Consider the following 17,161-nt stretch of genomic DNA (forward strand, 5'->3'; position numbering starts at 1 on the left):
CCAGATAAGGCAGCCCCTGTCAAGGGCAAGTTCATCCTGGTGTTGGTAAAGCTGAGGGAACTGGGATTTCTGTTGCACATTCCAGCCACTTTGGGTTGCCGTGGAGACCTGAGAGAGTGTGGATTCTTTTCTGATCTCCCTTTGGATCATCTCTGCCGTAAAAGGGAGACTTTCAATTTGCATTAGGGAGAATATGTCAAGATGAATGTCCTTTTTTGTAAATTTTTCAGCTATGTCATTTTCCAAGAGTAAATCCATCAGCATTTCCATGATTACTTGTCCTGAAATCAATCTTGTAATTGTGTCCTCCAAGAACCAGAGCCCATGGCTGCTGATGTTGGTGGAATAACCCTTCGTGGATTGAGAATGGACACTAGTGGTTAATGATCAGTAATGAGTGTAAACTCTCTCTCATACAAGTACTGGTTGAAACATTTTACACTCCAAACCAGACTCGAGCCTCTCTGTCAATCTGTGCATAATTTTTCTCTGCAGTGCTAAGGGAACGTGATGCAAAGGCTATGGGGGTTCACTTCCATCACTCAGAACATGGAACGTGACAAAAAGTGGGGAATCACAGGCCAGCTTCACTGGATGACGTGGATCATAACGTGTCAGTACTGTGTCCGATGTCACTACTTCCCTTACCTTTGCGAAAGGTACCTCACACGGCTTTGTCATTTCTTCCCGATCTGCAGTAATGAGTTCAAGGGCTGGAGTACAGTAGCCCAGTTTGGCAGGGTTATAGACAATGAGAAAGAGAGGAGGGCAGATTCTGTGTGCGTGTGTGTGTGGGGGAGAGACAGATGGGTGTTTGACTTTAGGAGTGTGTGTGTGTAGGACAGAGAGAGACAGGTGGGTTTGTATGAGGAACTCAGAGACAGGTGTGTTAGAGAGAGAGACGTATGTGTGTGTCCGTTATTTTCCTTGCTTCACCACTTCCTCTGGCAGCTTGTTCCATATATGGGCCACTCTCTGGGTGAAAACATTGCCCCTCAGGTCCCCTCTCTGCTCTACCCAGGGGAAAATGTCTGTGACCATCCTCCTGCTCCACAACCCTCATGACTTAATAAACTCCAGAAAGTCACTCCTCAATCTCCTGCTTGTGGTCCCTGGGAAGGTGGTCCCAGCCTGTCCAGCCTTTCCTCATAACTCAAGCCCTCGAGTCTAGGAAGCACTTTATAAATCTTTAGGCAGCAAACATAAATGTACACGGTGATAGAGTGGACAGCCAGAAACATTGCAAGGTCTGAAATGACTGATATGGGGGACATGATTTTACAGTAATTGGAGGAAAGTGTGAGGGGGAGGTCCGAGGTAATTTCTTTTTACAGGGTGGGGGGGTGGAATGCTCTGCCAGGGATGGTGGTAGAGGCATTTAAAACATTTAAGAGACTTAGTTCAACACGAGGATGAAAGAAAAATCGAGCTACGTGGGCGGGAAGGATAGATTGATTGTGGAGTAGGTTATAGAAGCAGCACAACATTGTGGGCCGAAGGGCCTGCACTGTGCTGTACTGTTCTGCTGTCGGTGGCAACCCTACTCGCTACAGGCGATATCGGATAAAGCGGCCACTGCCTGTACTTCTGCACGTGCATGGCCTGTTGCTGTCGCACCCCCCCCCCCACTTCAATGTTCGACGTGCTGTGCGTTCAGAGATGCTCTTCTGAACACCACTGTTGTAATGTGAGGTTATTCGAGTTACTGTCACCTTCCTGTCAGCTTGAACCCGTCAGGTCATTCTCCTCTGACCTCTCTCGTTAACAAGGCCTTTTCACCCACAGAACTAACTCTCACTGGATGTTTTTGTTTCCCACACCACTCTCTGTAAACTCTGGAGACTGTTGTGCATGAAAATCCCAGCAGATCAGCAGTTTCTGAGATACTCAAACCAACCCATCTGGCACCAAGAATCATTCCACAGTCTGAGTCACTGAGATCACATTCCTTCCCCATTCTGATGTTTGGTCTGAACAACAACTGAACCTCTTGACCATGTCTGCATGCTTTTACGCATTGAGTTGCTGCCGCATGATTGGCTGATTGGGTATTTGCATTTACGAGCAAGTGTACAGGCGTACCTGATAAAGTGGCCCCTGAGTATATGTTGTAACATCCTAGTGAATAGTTCCTGCACCCCTCCCAGTTTAATTCCTCTGTGCCAGTGACCATTCCTTGACTCACCTGGCTGTGCTGTCCCTGCTCCGGTACTCTGGGGCTGTGCGAGGACTGTGTGTCCGTTCTATGCTGGGCTTCCCTTGTTGTGATCCCAGTCTGGCTGACAATGGCTCTGCTCCGTCTTTCAGGATATTTGTGGAGCAAGACATGACCTTCGCTGGGCTGGTGGTCCTGGAAAACCGGCTGAAGAAGGTCACCTCGTCCGTCTTCAGGGAGCTCCTCGAGGCCAAAATCCGGCTCGTCATGGTTACAGGTATGGGGCTGACGGGGTGTTGGGGAAGGGTGAACATGCTACAGTCTCCATCGATGACGTAGAGAGTCAGCAGGTTTAGATCCTTGGGCGTTAACAACTTACCAGCTCTTTACTTCGCTCCTCCCTTTCACCTACTACCTTGTCTTTCTTCCTTTCCACCATCTTCTTACTCTGACTCCTGATTTTTTTCCCAGTCTGGAAGAAGGGTCTCGGCCCGAAACATTGACTGTTTACTCTTTTCTATAGATACTGCCTGGCTGGCTGAGTTCCTCCAGGATACCCTGTGTACAGTTCACAGCCTCAGACTCCAGACACCTTCAAACATTAGAATGCATACCGGCTCTCTGCTTGTCTGACCTGCTCCCGGTTACAGACCACCCGCTGGAGGAATTGATCAGTTCGATCTGCATCCGTGGAGAGATTCCCCCCCCCCCCACCCCAAAGATGCTCTCGATCTTCAGATTGTTTGAGGCTCCGGATTCCAGCATCTGCGCTGCACTTTCTCGGCTGTTACACTTCGTTCTGGGCCCAGTTACTCTTTTCCCTGGATCTAGCTCAGAGCACGGTGTATTGATCTGATCTGCATGACCAGAATGCAAGAGGGGTGCTTCACTATCTCACTCAGTGCTTGTGATAATAGTAATCTAATTCCAGTTCCAAATCGTTGTCTCTGGCTGAGGAGAACAGGTTAGAGCTTTGCAAAACTGTAGTGTGTCTATCCCACTGTTACACTGGACAACAAAGGTTTGTCTTCCTGAAAACTCTTTGGGTGACCTTATGGATTTTGGACTGCTGATAATGAAAATCACCTTGAGATTCCCCTATCACGCACCATGTTTGTTGTTTCAAATCATAATTCAACTCAGAATAATGATGCCAAGATTAGGGAAGGCACTTCTGTTGGTCTACAAACAAAATATGTCATCAATGACAGGCAATTCAAAAAACCTCTAGTGGGACTGGAGAAAATCACATGGAAGGCATTCAAGACTGTTGCTGAAAATTTTCTTGGCAACGACAGATCACCAAACCACGTGCAGCTGGTTGACAACCTGCTTCAAGCATAGAAAACCATGAGGTGCAACGTGTCACTGAAGGTTCATTTTCTGCATTCCCAGTTAGACAGCTTCCCTGCAAATCCTGCTGCTGTCCGTGACGAGCACGGTGAAAAGTTTCACCAGGACTTTGCCGTCATGGAGAAACGGCATCGGAGCAACTGGAATCCATCAATGCTGGCTGATCATCGTTGGACACTTAGCGAGAAGCCTCAGACACTGAGTACAAATGAAAATCACCAACTAAACATTTTTAGCTTAGTTGCACTATTGCACTGTTAGGGAATTAAATGCATTATATTCTTGTTTCTCCAAATTCCTACGTGATGCAGGTAGTCTAAAATTATATTTACGTTCAGCTTGAAACAGTCTATCATAATCAATAAAATTCTGAGGAAAAAGTTAGTTGTCCAGTGTTAACAGACACTTGGACAGATCTCTTGTACAATAAGATGGACTCTTGACTTCATACTCCACCTTGTTATGATTTTGCACTTTATTGTTTACCTGCTGTGCCCTGTCTCTGTGGCTGTGCATTCTTATTGATTTACCTTGTTCCCCCTCAGTGTACTTAGTAATGATCTGATCTGTATGAACAGTACACAAGACCGGCTGTTCACTGTACCTAACAATAAACTGATAGCAGCTGATCAGGATTTATCCGGATCCCTTTCTCCAGGAGACAGCACACTGACCGCCGTCCAGGCAGCCAGGGAGTCTGGGATGATTGGGAATGCGGAGAAGGTGATCCGAGTGAAGGCAAAATCACCCACGGCCACCTCCCGGGCCTCCGTCAGCTGGAACAGCGTCAGGGAGCCGCAGTCTGAACAGGTGAGAGCCCTGAGTCAAGCAGCACACCAGACACAGGAATAGCACCAGGCCATTCAGCCCATCGAGTCTGATGGCTCATGGCTGATTCATTCTCCCTCTCAACCCCACTCTCTGAACTTCTCCCCGAGACATTTGACACCCTGACTAATCAAGAACCTATCAACCTCAAATTTAAGTATACCCAGTGACTTGGCCTCCACAGCCATCTGTGGCAATGTGGTTTACGGTACAGGTGAGCTGAGTTTGTACGTTCTCCCCGTGATTGCGTGGGTTTCCTCCCACAGACTGAAGATCGACTTGTTGGTGGGTTAATTGGACATTGTAAGTTGCCCCGTGATTAGGCTGGGATTAAATCAGGGGGTTGATGGGTGGCACGGCTCGGAGGGAGGAAGGGATTACTCTGCTCCGTTTGCCAAAAAATAAACAAAGGTATGACTCAGAACGGCTCACAGCCCTGCAGTGGGCTGAATGGCCTTGGGACAGCAGGTTAAAGATTTTTTGTAACATAGCTACCCTGTGAAAGACACCTTTCCCTTCCATTCGCAAGGAATTGTCTCCCCTTCCCCCACCCTCACCTCCCAGACAGGCCCTACAGTCCTTTCACAGGGAAAACCAGTCCCTGTGTGTACAGCAGGCTCCCACAGATAGCTGTGACAGGGCGGAGGGAGATCTTCTCCATTCCCCCTCCAGTCATTCAGTGGTACTCTCTGTCTCCCAGGTTAAAACTTGGCAGAGTCACACTCCAAGGAGGTGACAGAGTTGGTGGACAGTTTGGGTGGAGACGAGAGGATTATCTGAGTGTGTTGGGTCTAGACACCAGTTTCAAATGTTCCCCCACCTCTAAAAGGCGGGCTTGACCCTCTCCAGTCCGACAGGTTGGACAACATAACCCTGGGCTCTTTATACCAACCCTTGTTTAATATGGTATTGGATTGTTGAGAGGGCACTAATTCAAACCAGTGTGGAGAGAATTGTATTCCATATCAACCTGTGTTACCTTGGCCAAGGAGTGTGTGATGGGACGGTGTGGAGGGAGATTCACTCTGTGTCTGACCCCGGGAGTGTGTGATGGGACGGTGTGGAGGGAGATTCACTCTGTGTCTGACCCCGGGAGTGTGTGATGGGACGGTGTGGAGGGAGATTCACTCTGTGTCTGACCCCGGGAGTGTGTGATGGGACGGTGTGGAGGGAGATTCACTCTGTGTCTGACCCCGGGAGTGTGTGATGGGACGGTGTGGAGGGAGATTCACTCTGTGTCTGACCCCGGGAGTGTGTGATGGGACGGTGTGGAGGGAGGGTCACTCTGTGTCTGACCCCGGGAGTGTGTGATGGGACGGTGTGGAGGGAGATTCACTCTGTGTCTGACCCCGGGAGTGTGTGATGGGGCGGTGTGGAGTGAGGGTCACTCTGTGTCTGACCCCGGGAGTGTGTGATGGGATGGTGTGGAGGGAGATTCACTCTGTGTCTGACCCCGGGAGTGTGTGATGGACAGTGTAGAGGGAGATTCACTCTGTGTCTGACCCCAGGAGTGTGTGATGGGACAGTGTGGAGGGAGATTCACTCTGTGTCTGACCCCGGGAGTGTGTGATGGGACGGTGTGGAGGGAGGGTCACTCTGTGTCTGACCCCGGGAGTGTGTGATGGGACGGTGTGGAGGGAGATTCACTCTGTGTCTGACCCCGGGAGTGTGTGATGGGGCGGTGTGGAGTGAGGGTCACTCTGTGTCTGACCCCGGGAGTGTGTGATGGGATGGTGTGGAGGGAGATTCACTCTGTGTCTGACCCCGGGAGTGTGTGATGGACAGTGTAGAGGGAGATTCACTCTGTGTCTGACCCCGGGAGTGTGTGATAGGACGGTGTGGAGGGAGTTTCTGACCCCGGGTCTGTGTGATGGGATAGGGTATCTGGGTGAAGGGCTGTTAATGGATGATGGGACGGGGTACCTGGGTGAAGGGCTGTTAATAGATGATGGGACGGGGTATCTGGGTGAAGGGCTGTTAATAGATGATGGGACGGGGTATCTGGGTGAAGGGCTGTTAATAGATGATGGGACGGGGTATCTGGGTGAAGGGCTGTTAATGGATGATGGGACGGGGTATCTGGGTGAAGGGCTGTTAATGGATGATGGGACGGGGTATCTGGGTGAAGGGCTGTTAATGGATGATGGGACGGGGTATCTGGGTGAAGGGCTGTTAATGGATGATGGGACGGGGTATCTGGGTGAAGGGCTGTTAATGGATGATGGGACGGGGTATCTGGGTGAAGGGCTGTTAATGGATGATGGGACGGGGTATCTGGGTGAAGGGCTGTTAATGGATGATGGGACGGGGTATCTGGGTGAAGGGCTGTTAATGGATGATGGGACGGGGTATCTGGGTGAAGGGCTGTTAATGGATGATGGGACGGGGTATCTGGGTGAAGGGCTGTTAATGGATGATGGGACGGGGTATCTGGGTGAAGGGCTGTTAATGGATGATGGGACGGGGTATCTGGGTGAAGGGCTGTTAATGGATGATGGGACGGGGTATCTGGGTGAAGGGCTGTTAATGGATGATGGGACGGGGTATCTGGGTGAAGGGCTGTTAATGGATGATGGGACGGGGTATCTGGGTGAAGGGCTGTTAATGGATGATGGGACGGGGTATCTGGGTGAAGGGCTGTTAATGGATGATGGGACGGGGTATCTGGGTGAAGGGCTGTTAATGGATGATGGGACGGGGTATCTGGGTGAAGGGCTGTTAATGGATGATGGGACGGGGTATCTGGGTGAAGGGCTGTTAATGGATGATGGGACGGGGTATCTGGGTGAAGGGCTGTTAATGGATGTTTCTGGTGTTCAGGAAGCCCCTCTCTCTGGCAATGAGCGGGAGGAAGACAACTCAAGGATCCATCTCGTTATCGATGGGCCGTCGTTGGCCGTGATCGAAGATCAGTTCCCTGAGTTGCTGCCCAAGGTGTGTCCTGTCTCTGTTTGGGGACAGCTCGTTATCCATGTCTGTAGATTCAGGTCATGAACCCTTCTCACTTCCCCCTTCCTTCCCTTGTTTGTTCCTTTTTATGTTCATCCCTCGATCTTCCTCTCTCCCACTCGATCTTCCTCTCTCCCTCCCCCTCGTTCTTCCTCTCTCCCTCCCTCCTCGATCTTCCTCTCTCCCACTCGATCTTCCTCTTTCCCTCTCACTCGATCTTCCTCTCTCCCTCCCCCTCGTTCTTCCTCTCTCCCTCCCCCCTCGATCTTCCTCTCTCCCTCCTTGATCTTTCTCCCTCCCTCCCACTCGATCTTCCTCTCTCCCTCTCACTCAATCTTCCTCTCTCCCCCTCGATCTTTCTCCCTCCCTCCCACTCGATCTTCCTCTCTCCCTCCCCCTCGTTCTTCCTCTCTCCCTCCCATTCGATCTTCCTCTCTCCCTTCCCCTCGATCTTCCTCTCCCCCCTCGATCTTTCTCCCTCCCTCCCACTCGATCTTCCTCTCTCCCTCACTCGATCTTCCTCTCTCCCTCCCCCTCGTTCTTCCTCTCTCCCTCTCACTCGATCTTCCTCTCTCCCTCCCCCTCGATCTTCCTCTCTCCCAACCCCCTCGATCTTCCTCTCTCCCTCCTCGATCTTTCTCCCTCCCTCCCACTCGATCTTCCTCTCTCCCTCTCACTCGATCTTCCTCTCTCCCTCCCCCTCGTTCTTCCTCTCTCACTCGATCTTCCTCTCTCCCTCCCCCTCGATCTTCCTCTCTCCCTCCCCCTCGATCTTCCTCTCTCCCTCCTCGATCTTTCTCCCTCCCACTCGATCTTCCTCTCTCCCTCCCCCCTCGATCTTCCTCTCTCCCTCCCCCTCGATCTTCCTCTCCCCCTCCCCCTCGATCTTCCTCTCTCCCTTCCCCCTCGATCTTCCTCTCTCCCTCCCTCCCCTCAATCATCCTCCCTCCTTCCCCTCAATCTTTCTCCCTCCCTCCCCCTCGATCTTTCTCCCTCCCTCCCACTTGATCTTCCTCTCTCCCTCGCCTCGATCTTTCTCCCTCCCTCTCACTCGATCTTTCTCCCTCCCTCCCCCTCGATCTTTCTCCCTCCCTCCCACTCGATCTTCCTCTCTCCCTCCCCTCGATCTTTCTCCCTCCCTCCCACTCAATCTTCTTCTCTCCCTCTCACTCGATCTTCCTCTCTCCCTCCCCCTCGATCTTCCTCTCTCCCTCCCCCTCGATCTTCCTCTCTCCCTCCCCCTCGATCTTCCTCTCTCCCTCCTCGATCTTTCTCCCTCCCTCCCACTCGATCTTCCTCTCTCCCTCTCACTCGATCTTCCTCTCTCCCTCCCCATTCTTCCTCTCTCCCTCCCCCCTCGATCTTCCTCTCTCCCTCCCCCTCGATCTTCCCCTCCCCCTCCCCCTCGATCTTCCTCTCTCCCTCCCCCCTCGATCCTCTCTCCCTCCCTCCCCACAATCATCCTCCCTCCTTCCCCTCAATCTTTCTCCCTCCTTCCCCTCAATCTTTCTCCCTCCCTCCCCCTCGATCTTTCTCCCTCCCTCCCACTCGATCTTCCTCTCTCCCTCCCCCCTCGATCTTCCTCTCTCCCTCCCTCCCCACAATCATCCTCCCTCCTTCCCCTCAATCTTTCTCCCTCCTTCCCCTCAATCTTTCTCCCTCCCTCCCCTCGATCTTTCTCCCTCCCTCCCACTCGATCTTCCTCTCTCCCTCTCACTCGATCTTCCTCTCTCCCTCCCCCTCGTTCTTCCTCTCTCACTCGATTTTCCTCTCTCTCTCCCCCTCGATCTTCCTCTCTCCCTCCCCCTCGATCTTCCTCTCTCCCTCACCCTCGATCTTCCTCTCTCCCTCCTCGATCTTTCTCCCTCCCTCCCACTCGATCTTCCTCTCTCCCTCTCACTCGATCTTCCTCTCTCCCTCCCCCTCGTTCTTCCTCTCTCACTCGATCTTCCTCTCTCCCTCCCCCTCGATCTTCCTCTCTCCCTCCCCCTCGATCTTCCCCTCCCCCTCCCCCTCGATCTTCCTCTCTCCCTCCCCCCTCGATCTTCCTCTCTCCCTCCCTCCCCTCAATCATCCTCCCTCCTTCCCCTCAATCTTTCTCCCTCCCTCCCCTCAATCATCCTCCCTCCTTCCCCTCAATCTTTCTCCCTCCCTCCCCCTCGATCTTTCTCCCTCCCTCCCCCTCGATCTTTCTCCCTCCCTCCCCCTCGATCTTTCTCCCTCCCTCCCACTCGATCTTCCTCTCTCCCTCCCCCTCGATCTTCCTCTCTCCCTCCCCCTCGATCTTCCTCCCTCCCTCCCACTCGATCTTCCTCTCTCCCTCCCCTCGATCTTCCTCTCTCCCTCCCCCTCGATCTTCCTCCCTCCCTCCCCCTCGATCTTCCTCTCTCCCTCCCCCTCGATCTTCCTCTCTCCCTCACCCTCGATCTTCCTCTCTCCCTCCTCGATCTTTCTCCCTCCCTCCCACTCGATCTTCCTCTCTCCCTCTCACTCGATCTTCCTCTCTCCCTCCCCCTCGTTCTTCCTCTCTCACTCGATCTTCCTCTCTCCCTCCCCCTCGATCTTCCTCTCTCCCTCCCCCTCGATCTTCCCCTCCCCCTCCCCCTCGATCTTCCTCTCTCCCTCCCCCCTCGATCTTCCTCTCTCCCTCCCTCCCCTCAATCATCCTCCCTCCTTCCCCTCAATCTTTCTCCCTCCCTCCCCTCAATCATCCTCCCTCCTTCCCCTCAATCTTTCTCCCTCCCTCCCCCTCGATCTTTCTCCCTCCCTCCCCTCGATCTTCCTCTCTCCCTCCCCCTCGATCTTCCTCCCTCCCTCCCCCTCGATCTTCCTCCCTCCCTCCCACTCGATCTTCCTCTCTCCCTCCCCTCGATCTTCCTCTCTCCCTCCCCCTCGATCTTCCTCTCTCCCTCCCCCTCGATCTTCCTCTCTCCCTCCCCCCTCGATCTTCTTCTCTCCCTCCCCCCTCGATCTTCCTCTCTCCCTCCCGCCTTGTTCGTGCTCTTCCTCTCTCACTTTCTCAAACTCCGCCCTTGCTTGCTCTCTCACACTGCCCCTCACTCACTCTTGCTCTCTCTCTCTCTCTCCTACTCACCTCCCCATGCCTTATCTTACAGGTCACTCTGTACGGGACCGTATTTGCAAGGATGTCCCCTGACATGAAGACCAAGCTGATCAAATCTCTGCAAAGCCTCGAGTGCGTGAGTCTGCTATTCTCTTCCCCTGCCCCGCGCGCTCCGTGTCACCCTGCACCCTGCCCCTCCCCATCCGCTCCTGAGTCCAGGCCGCTGAATTTATAACTCGGGACCCTGCCCTATGTACCATCTGCTCTTCAGTGTCCTCCCCTCTCCTCCGTTACAACGGTCTGAGCTCAGGTGTTCTATCCAAGGCAGCTACTGTTAGGGCAAGAAGCAAAAGGTGGCTTTCTGAAGGACTGACACAGAAAACCCTGAGAAGGAGATGGCTTTTTAAAAAGCTTTATTTGTCACATAGACATCGAAACATAAAAACCTGCAGTGAAATGCCTTGTTTGTGGCAGCAAAGTCGGAGGATGTGCCGGGGGCAGCCCGCAAGGGTCACACTGTTCCTGTGCCTGTGTATTGTATTTGCCTTTGTTGTGTGCCACGGTCTCTCCATCACCACCACTGCTCTGAGCAAAGCTTTCTGCAGAAGTGGCTTGCCATTGCCACTCTCTGGGCGGTGTCTTCACGAGACAGGTGACCCCAGGCATTATCACCACGCTCCAGAGACAGTCAGCCTGGACTTGTGATCTGCACCAGCTTCACGTGCCCCTGATCGGGGGTAAGCAGGTCCGATACCTCGCCCAAGGTGACTTGCAGGCTGGCGGAGGGCAGGAGTGCCTTGCACCTCATTTGGTAGAGGCGTTGCTCCACACCGCCACACAAAACCGTAACCATCTGTCTTCAGACTGTGGGAGGAAACCAGAGCACCCGGAAGAAACCCACACGGTCACAGGGAGAAGGTACAAACTCCTCACAGACAGCGAGAGGGGTTGAACCCGGATTGCTGATGCTGTAAAGCATTATGCTAGTCACTACAGTGCAGAGCCTTCCCCTCACAGGCGTTTTCACCATTGGGAGAGTCTACAACGAGGGCACGGGGTTACAGGGGTAGAGAGCCGTCATTTTGGACAGACGTCAGTGTCGTAGAGTGGGGAAAGTGGCCTTTTGTCAGATAAACGTCACAGGCAGAGAGTGTCAGATAAATGTCACAGACAGAGAGTGTCAGATAAATGTCACAGACACAGAGACAGAGCTTTAGATAAATTACACAGACAGAGTGAGATAAACATCACAGACAGAGATTGTCAGATGAACGTCACAGACAGTGTCATGTCAGGACCACAGACAGTGTTATAAATGTCACTGACACAGAGTTTTAGATAAATTTCACAGACAGAGTGAGATAAATGTCACAGACAGAGATTGTCAGATGAACGTCACAGACAGTGTCATGTCAGGACCACAGACAGTGTTATAAATGTCACAGACACAGAGTTTTAGATAAATTTCACAGACAGAGTGAGATAAACGTCACAGGCAGAGAGTGTCAGATGAACGTCACAGACACAGCATGTCAAATACACGTCACAGAAACAATCAGATAGTTTTTACAAGATTTTAATACCATTTGATCATTGTTTTTCTGCACTGTAGTGATTGGGTCCTGAATGGTGGTGAGGGGGGAGGCAAAGTGGCAGGTAGAGCACTTTTCCAGCTCGTAGGGGTGTTGGGAGTCACTTGGAGAGTGATCCCTATGGAAATCGGAGGGGGCATGAAAGGTGTGCTTGGTGGAAATGTCCCATAGGAGTTGGAGGAATTTATGCCCAATGATGTACGGGATATCAGGACTTGTGGGGAGTAAGGTAAGATTTGTCTGTCACATGAAAACATACAGGGTGGCATCGTTTGCATTAACAATGAACACAACCTGCGATGAGTCAGGGCTGCCTCTGGATCTCTAGCCCCTTGCCCCTTTCCCACCCACCCACACAACACCAGGACAGGCTGCCTCTGGGTCTCCAGTCCGTGGCCCCAAACTCTCAGGCTCCAACCTTTCTTCCCTGGCCTGGACTCGCAGAAATCAGGCCTCCAACCTCTGGCCTTCAGGCCTCGACCTCTAGACTCGACATTCCAGGTAATGGTGTGCTTGGTCACTGACCGCTAATCCTTTGCTCTGCTTCCTGTCAGCACAGCTACGTCGTGGGTATGTGCGGAGACGGGGCCAATGACTGTGGGGTGAGTTTATTTCCCTCTTGCCCTCCCTCCCCTCCACCCCAGCACTTCCACCATGAAAGCATCAGCCTCTCCCACTCTACCGATGGCTTTGGCCTTGAAAAGGGGATGAATTCAGGCCTAAGCTACCGACATAAACTCCCCAAGGGGCTTCAGATAGGCTGAACCACTGCAGTCATGAGTTCAAATCCCGCCCACACCCTGGGGAATGTTACATCATAATCATTGAAACATTTTTATCTGATGTTGGCTTACTATTGTCATAAGGAGCCTGCCTGCCACCCAGACAGACCATTCCCTATGGAGTTCAGTTGTAAAAGTGTGAGGTTACTCACTTTGGAAGAACAGAGAGATCCTGAGCTTCAGGTCCACAGGTCCCTCAAGGTTGCTGCACAAGTTGATAGTTTGGTTAAGAAGATATGTTGGCCACCATTAGTCAGTGGATTATGTTCAAGAGCTGTGAGGTAATGCTGCAGCTCTGTAAAACCCTGGTTCAATCAAACTTGGAGTTCCGGTTACCTCGTTATGGGAAGGATATGGATGCAGAGGGGATTTGCCAGGATGCTACCTGAATTAGGGAATGAGCCAGCTAGGACTTTTCTCTCTGGAGCGAAGGAGATGGAAGAAGACTTTGTAGAAGTGTACAAGATATAAGAGCGATCAGCCGAGACTTTTCCCAGGGTGACAATGGCTAGTACAAGAGGACATAATTTGCTGGTGATTGGAGGAAAGTATGGGGGGATGTTTTTTTTACACAAGAGTGGTGGGTGCCTGGAGCACCCGGCCAGGGGCTGCCATTGGGAGAGGGTCCAGAGGAGGTACTTTAGGGCCATTTCAGAAACCCTTAGATTGGCACGTGGTTAAAAGAAAAATGAAGGGCTGTGTGAGAGGGAAGGGTTAGATTGATTGATCTTGGAAAAAGGGTTAGCACATCCTTGTGGGCTGCAGGGCCTGTGCTGGTCTGTACATTAAGGTAGTGGATCTATAGGAGAACCAGAATCCGGTTTATTATCATCATGAAATTTGCTGTTTACTACAGCAGGACAGTATAAACCATAAAATATACTATAGATTACAATAAGAAATATATATTCAAAATAAATCAGTAGTGCAAAGAGAGAGCACTATTTTTAAGTCCACTAGACCACAAGATATAGAGCACAATGAGGCTATTTGGCCCATCGGGTCTGTACTTGGCCTTCACAGCCATCTGTGGCAATGAATTCCACAGATTCACCACCCTTTGGGTAAAGGAATTCCTCCTCATTTCTGTTCTAAGGTGACACCCTTTATTCTGAGGCTGTGCCCTGTGAACTAGACTCTTCCCACACAATCCTCTCCATGTCCACTCTATTGAGTCCTTACAATGTTCGTATGCCTCTAAACTACAGTGAGTATCGGGTCAGAGCCATTTAACCCCTTCTTATGTTAACCCTTTCATTCCTGGGATCATTCTCATGAATCTCCCCTGGGCCCTCTCCCAATGCCAACATATCCTTTCTTAGGTATGGGGTCAAAAGCTGTTCCCGATATCCTACCCTAAAGCCCCAGGCTCCTGACAGCTTCACTCACCACCACTCTAGGATTCTCTCCCCTACAGGGTCACTATCGAGGACTCTTTACAACTCATGTTCTCAGTGACACAAGGGAAACTGCAGATGCTGGAAATCCAGAGCAACACACAAAATGCTGGAGGAACTCAGCAGGTCGGGCAGTGTCTACAGAGAGAAATCAACAGCTGAAGCTTCGGGCCAGGATATTCCTCCTGCGTTTTGTGTGTGTTCCTCTGTACTCGGTATCTTTGTTTTTATGCATTGGTTATTTATCCGTCTTTGTGCGTAGCTTATCAAAAATTCTATCATACTGCTTTTCATTGCTGTAAATGCCCACTAGACAATGAATCTCAGGGTTGTATATCGTGACTAATACGTACTTTGATAATAAATTTACTTTGAACTTCGTTGCAAGTCCACGGGACACAGCATCACCAGACATGTAGAATTTGGGGGACGGGGATTGCTCAAAGTCCAGATCTTTCCCTCTATGTTAAACCTTCTGGTTCTCCACAGGCGCTGAAGACAGCCCACGTGGGAATATCGCTGTCCCAGCTGGAGGCATCTGTGGCCTCCCCGTTCACCTCCAAGCTGCCCACGATCGAATGTGTGCCTATCCTGATAAAGTAAGCAGAGGAAACTTCAACACCAGCAGCCTCTGAGGTGCTGGGAGTGATCCGGGTGGGCAGGGCTCGATGCCACTTTGCATACAAAGGAAGGACCAAATACCCTGGACTGCGGGTTGCATTCTTGTTTTTTCAGACCCAGAGGGGGATAACAGAGGATTGGCCTCACTGATGGGCCACAGTTACCCAGGGGCTGTGTGACAGGGCAGTGAGGGAGTTTTGCTCTGTGTCTGACCCCGGGAGTGTGTGATGGGACAGTGTGGAGGGAGATTCACTCTGTGTCTGACCCCGGGAGTGTGTGATGGGACGGTGTGGAGGGAGCTTCACTCTGTGTCTGACCCCGGGAGTGTGTGATGGGACGGTGTGGAGGGAGCTTCACTCTGTGTCTGACCCCGGGAGTGTGTGATGGGACGGTGTGGAGGGAGCTTCACTCTGTGTCTGACTCCGGGAGTGTGTGATGGGACGGTGTGGAGGGAGCTTCACTCTGTGTCTGACCCCGGGAGTGTGTGATGGGACGGTGTGGAGGGAGGGTCACTCTGTGTCTGACCCCAGGGGTGTGTGATGGGACGGTGTGGAGGGAGCTTCACTCTGTGTCTGACTCCGGGAGTGTGTGATGGGACGGTGTGGAGGGAGGGTCACTCTGTGTCTGACCCCAGGGGTGTGTGATGGGACGGTGTGGAGGGAGCTTCACTCTGTGTCTGACCCCGGGAGTGTGTGATGGGACAGTGTGGAGGGAGCTTCACTCTGTGTCTGACTCCGGGAGTGTGTGATGGGACAGTGTGGAGGGAGATTCACTCTGTGTCTGACCCCGGGAGTGTGTGATGGGACGGTGTGGACGGAGTTTCACTCTGTGTCTGACCCCGGAAGTGTGTGATGGGACGGTGTAGAGGGTGTTTCACTCTGTGTCTGACCCTGGAGTTGTGTGATGGGACAGTGTGGAGGGAGCTTCACTCTGTGTCTGACCGTGGGAGTGTGTGATGGGACGGTGTGAGGGAGAGTCACTCTGTGTCTGACCCTGGGAGTGTGTGATGGGACGGTGTGGAGGGAGATTCACTCTGTGTCTGACCCCGGGATTGTGTGATGGGACGGTGTGGAGGGAGATTCACTCTGTGTCTGACCCCGGGAGTGTGTGATGGGACAGTGTGGAGGGAGATTCACTCTGTATCTGACCCCGGGAGTGCGTGATGGGACAGTGTGGAGGGAGATTCACTCTGTGTCTGACCCCGGAATTGTGAGATGGGACAGTGTGGAGGGTGATTCACTCTGTGTCTGACCCCGGGAGTGTGTGATGGGACGGTGTGGAGGGAGATTCACTCTGTGTCTGACCCCGGGAGTGTGTGATGGGACGGTGTGGAGGGAGATTCACTCTGTGTCTGACCCCGGGAGTGTGTGATGGGACAGTGTGGAGGGAAGGTCACTCTGTGTCTGACCCCGGGAGTGTGTGATGGGACGGTGTGGAGGGAGGGTCACTCTGTGTCTGACCCTGGGAGTGTGTGAGTGAGCCACCAGCCAGTGATTACTCTGATTACAGGGAAGGCCGTGCTGCTCTCGTGACCTCTTTCTGTGCCTTCAAGTACATGGCCCTCTACAGTATGATCCAGTACGTCAGTGTGCTTATCCTGTACTATGTGAGTAACCGGGGTCCATGCATCCGGACACTGCCTGGGTGAGTGAGTATGTTGGGGAAGACGCCCTGCGCTGACCGTCTGCTCTCCCCTGGTCAGTGGGTGAAGTGTTTGTGTCCAGGAGCTGCAGTGACCATGGGATGGCCACACCCTCAGTCAGTCTGTGGCCTAAGTGGTCAGGCGGAGGGAGACGGGAGAACCCTAGCCCTCTGTTCAGCCGAGGGTGTCTCCCCAAGTCAGGTGTGGGCCGGACTGCGAGAAGTGCTGCACAAGTAGATCCCATGCCAACAGTGTAGCATTGGGTTGGGTTTGATACAGTGGAACATGGTAAATTGGCAATAATTCTTCCCCATCCCTCAATACCACCCCCCCCCACAGTGTGACCCTCCCACAGTGACACTCCCTCAGTACCATCCTCCCACAGTGAGACCCTCCCTCAGTACTACCCCTCCCAGTGTGACCCTCCCTCAGTACCTCCCCTCCCACAGTGAGACCCTCCCTCAGTACCACCCCTCCCACAGTGAGACCCTCCCTCAGTACTACCCCTCCCAGTGTGACCCTCCCTCAGTACCTCCCCTCCCACAGTGAGACCCTCCCTCGGTACCACCCCCCCACAGTGTGACCCTCCCTCAGTACCACCCCCCCCCACAGTGTACCTCCCCCTCAGTACCACCCCCCACATTGTGACCCTCCCTCGGTACCACCCCTCCCACAGTGTGACCCTCCCTCAGTACCACCCCCCCCCCGACAGTGTACCTCTCCCTCAGTACCACCCCCCACATTGTGACCCTCCCTCGGTACCACCCCTCCCACAGTG

General features: G+C 52.6%; 1 protein-coding gene across 1 annotated transcript in view; it reads left to right on the forward strand.

Annotated features, from left to right (window-relative positions):
• LOC132397038 (polyamine-transporting ATPase 13A3-like) overlaps positions 1-17,161 on the forward strand; it is a 57,002-nt gene that overhangs the window by 23,507 nt on the left and 16,334 nt on the right. Inside the window, exons 10-16 of the mRNA XM_059975270.1 lie at positions 2,308-2,432; positions 4,167-4,318; positions 7,157-7,270; positions 10,402-10,485; positions 12,496-12,543; positions 14,610-14,719; positions 16,251-16,347. Of these exons, the coding sequence (XP_059831253.1) occupies positions 2,308-2,432; positions 4,167-4,318; positions 7,157-7,270; positions 10,402-10,485; positions 12,496-12,543; positions 14,610-14,719; positions 16,251-16,347 (730 nt within the window). The remainder of the gene's footprint in view (positions 1-2,307; positions 2,433-4,166; positions 4,319-7,156; positions 7,271-10,401; positions 10,486-12,495; positions 12,544-14,609; positions 14,720-16,250; positions 16,348-17,161) is intronic.

Source organism: Hypanus sabinus, chromosome 7, assembly GCF_030144855.1.
Source record: "Hypanus sabinus isolate sHypSab1 chromosome 7, sHypSab1.hap1, whole genome shotgun sequence".
NCBI classification, from domain to species: Eukaryota; Metazoa; Chordata; class Chondrichthyes; order Myliobatiformes; family Dasyatidae; genus Hypanus; species Hypanus sabinus.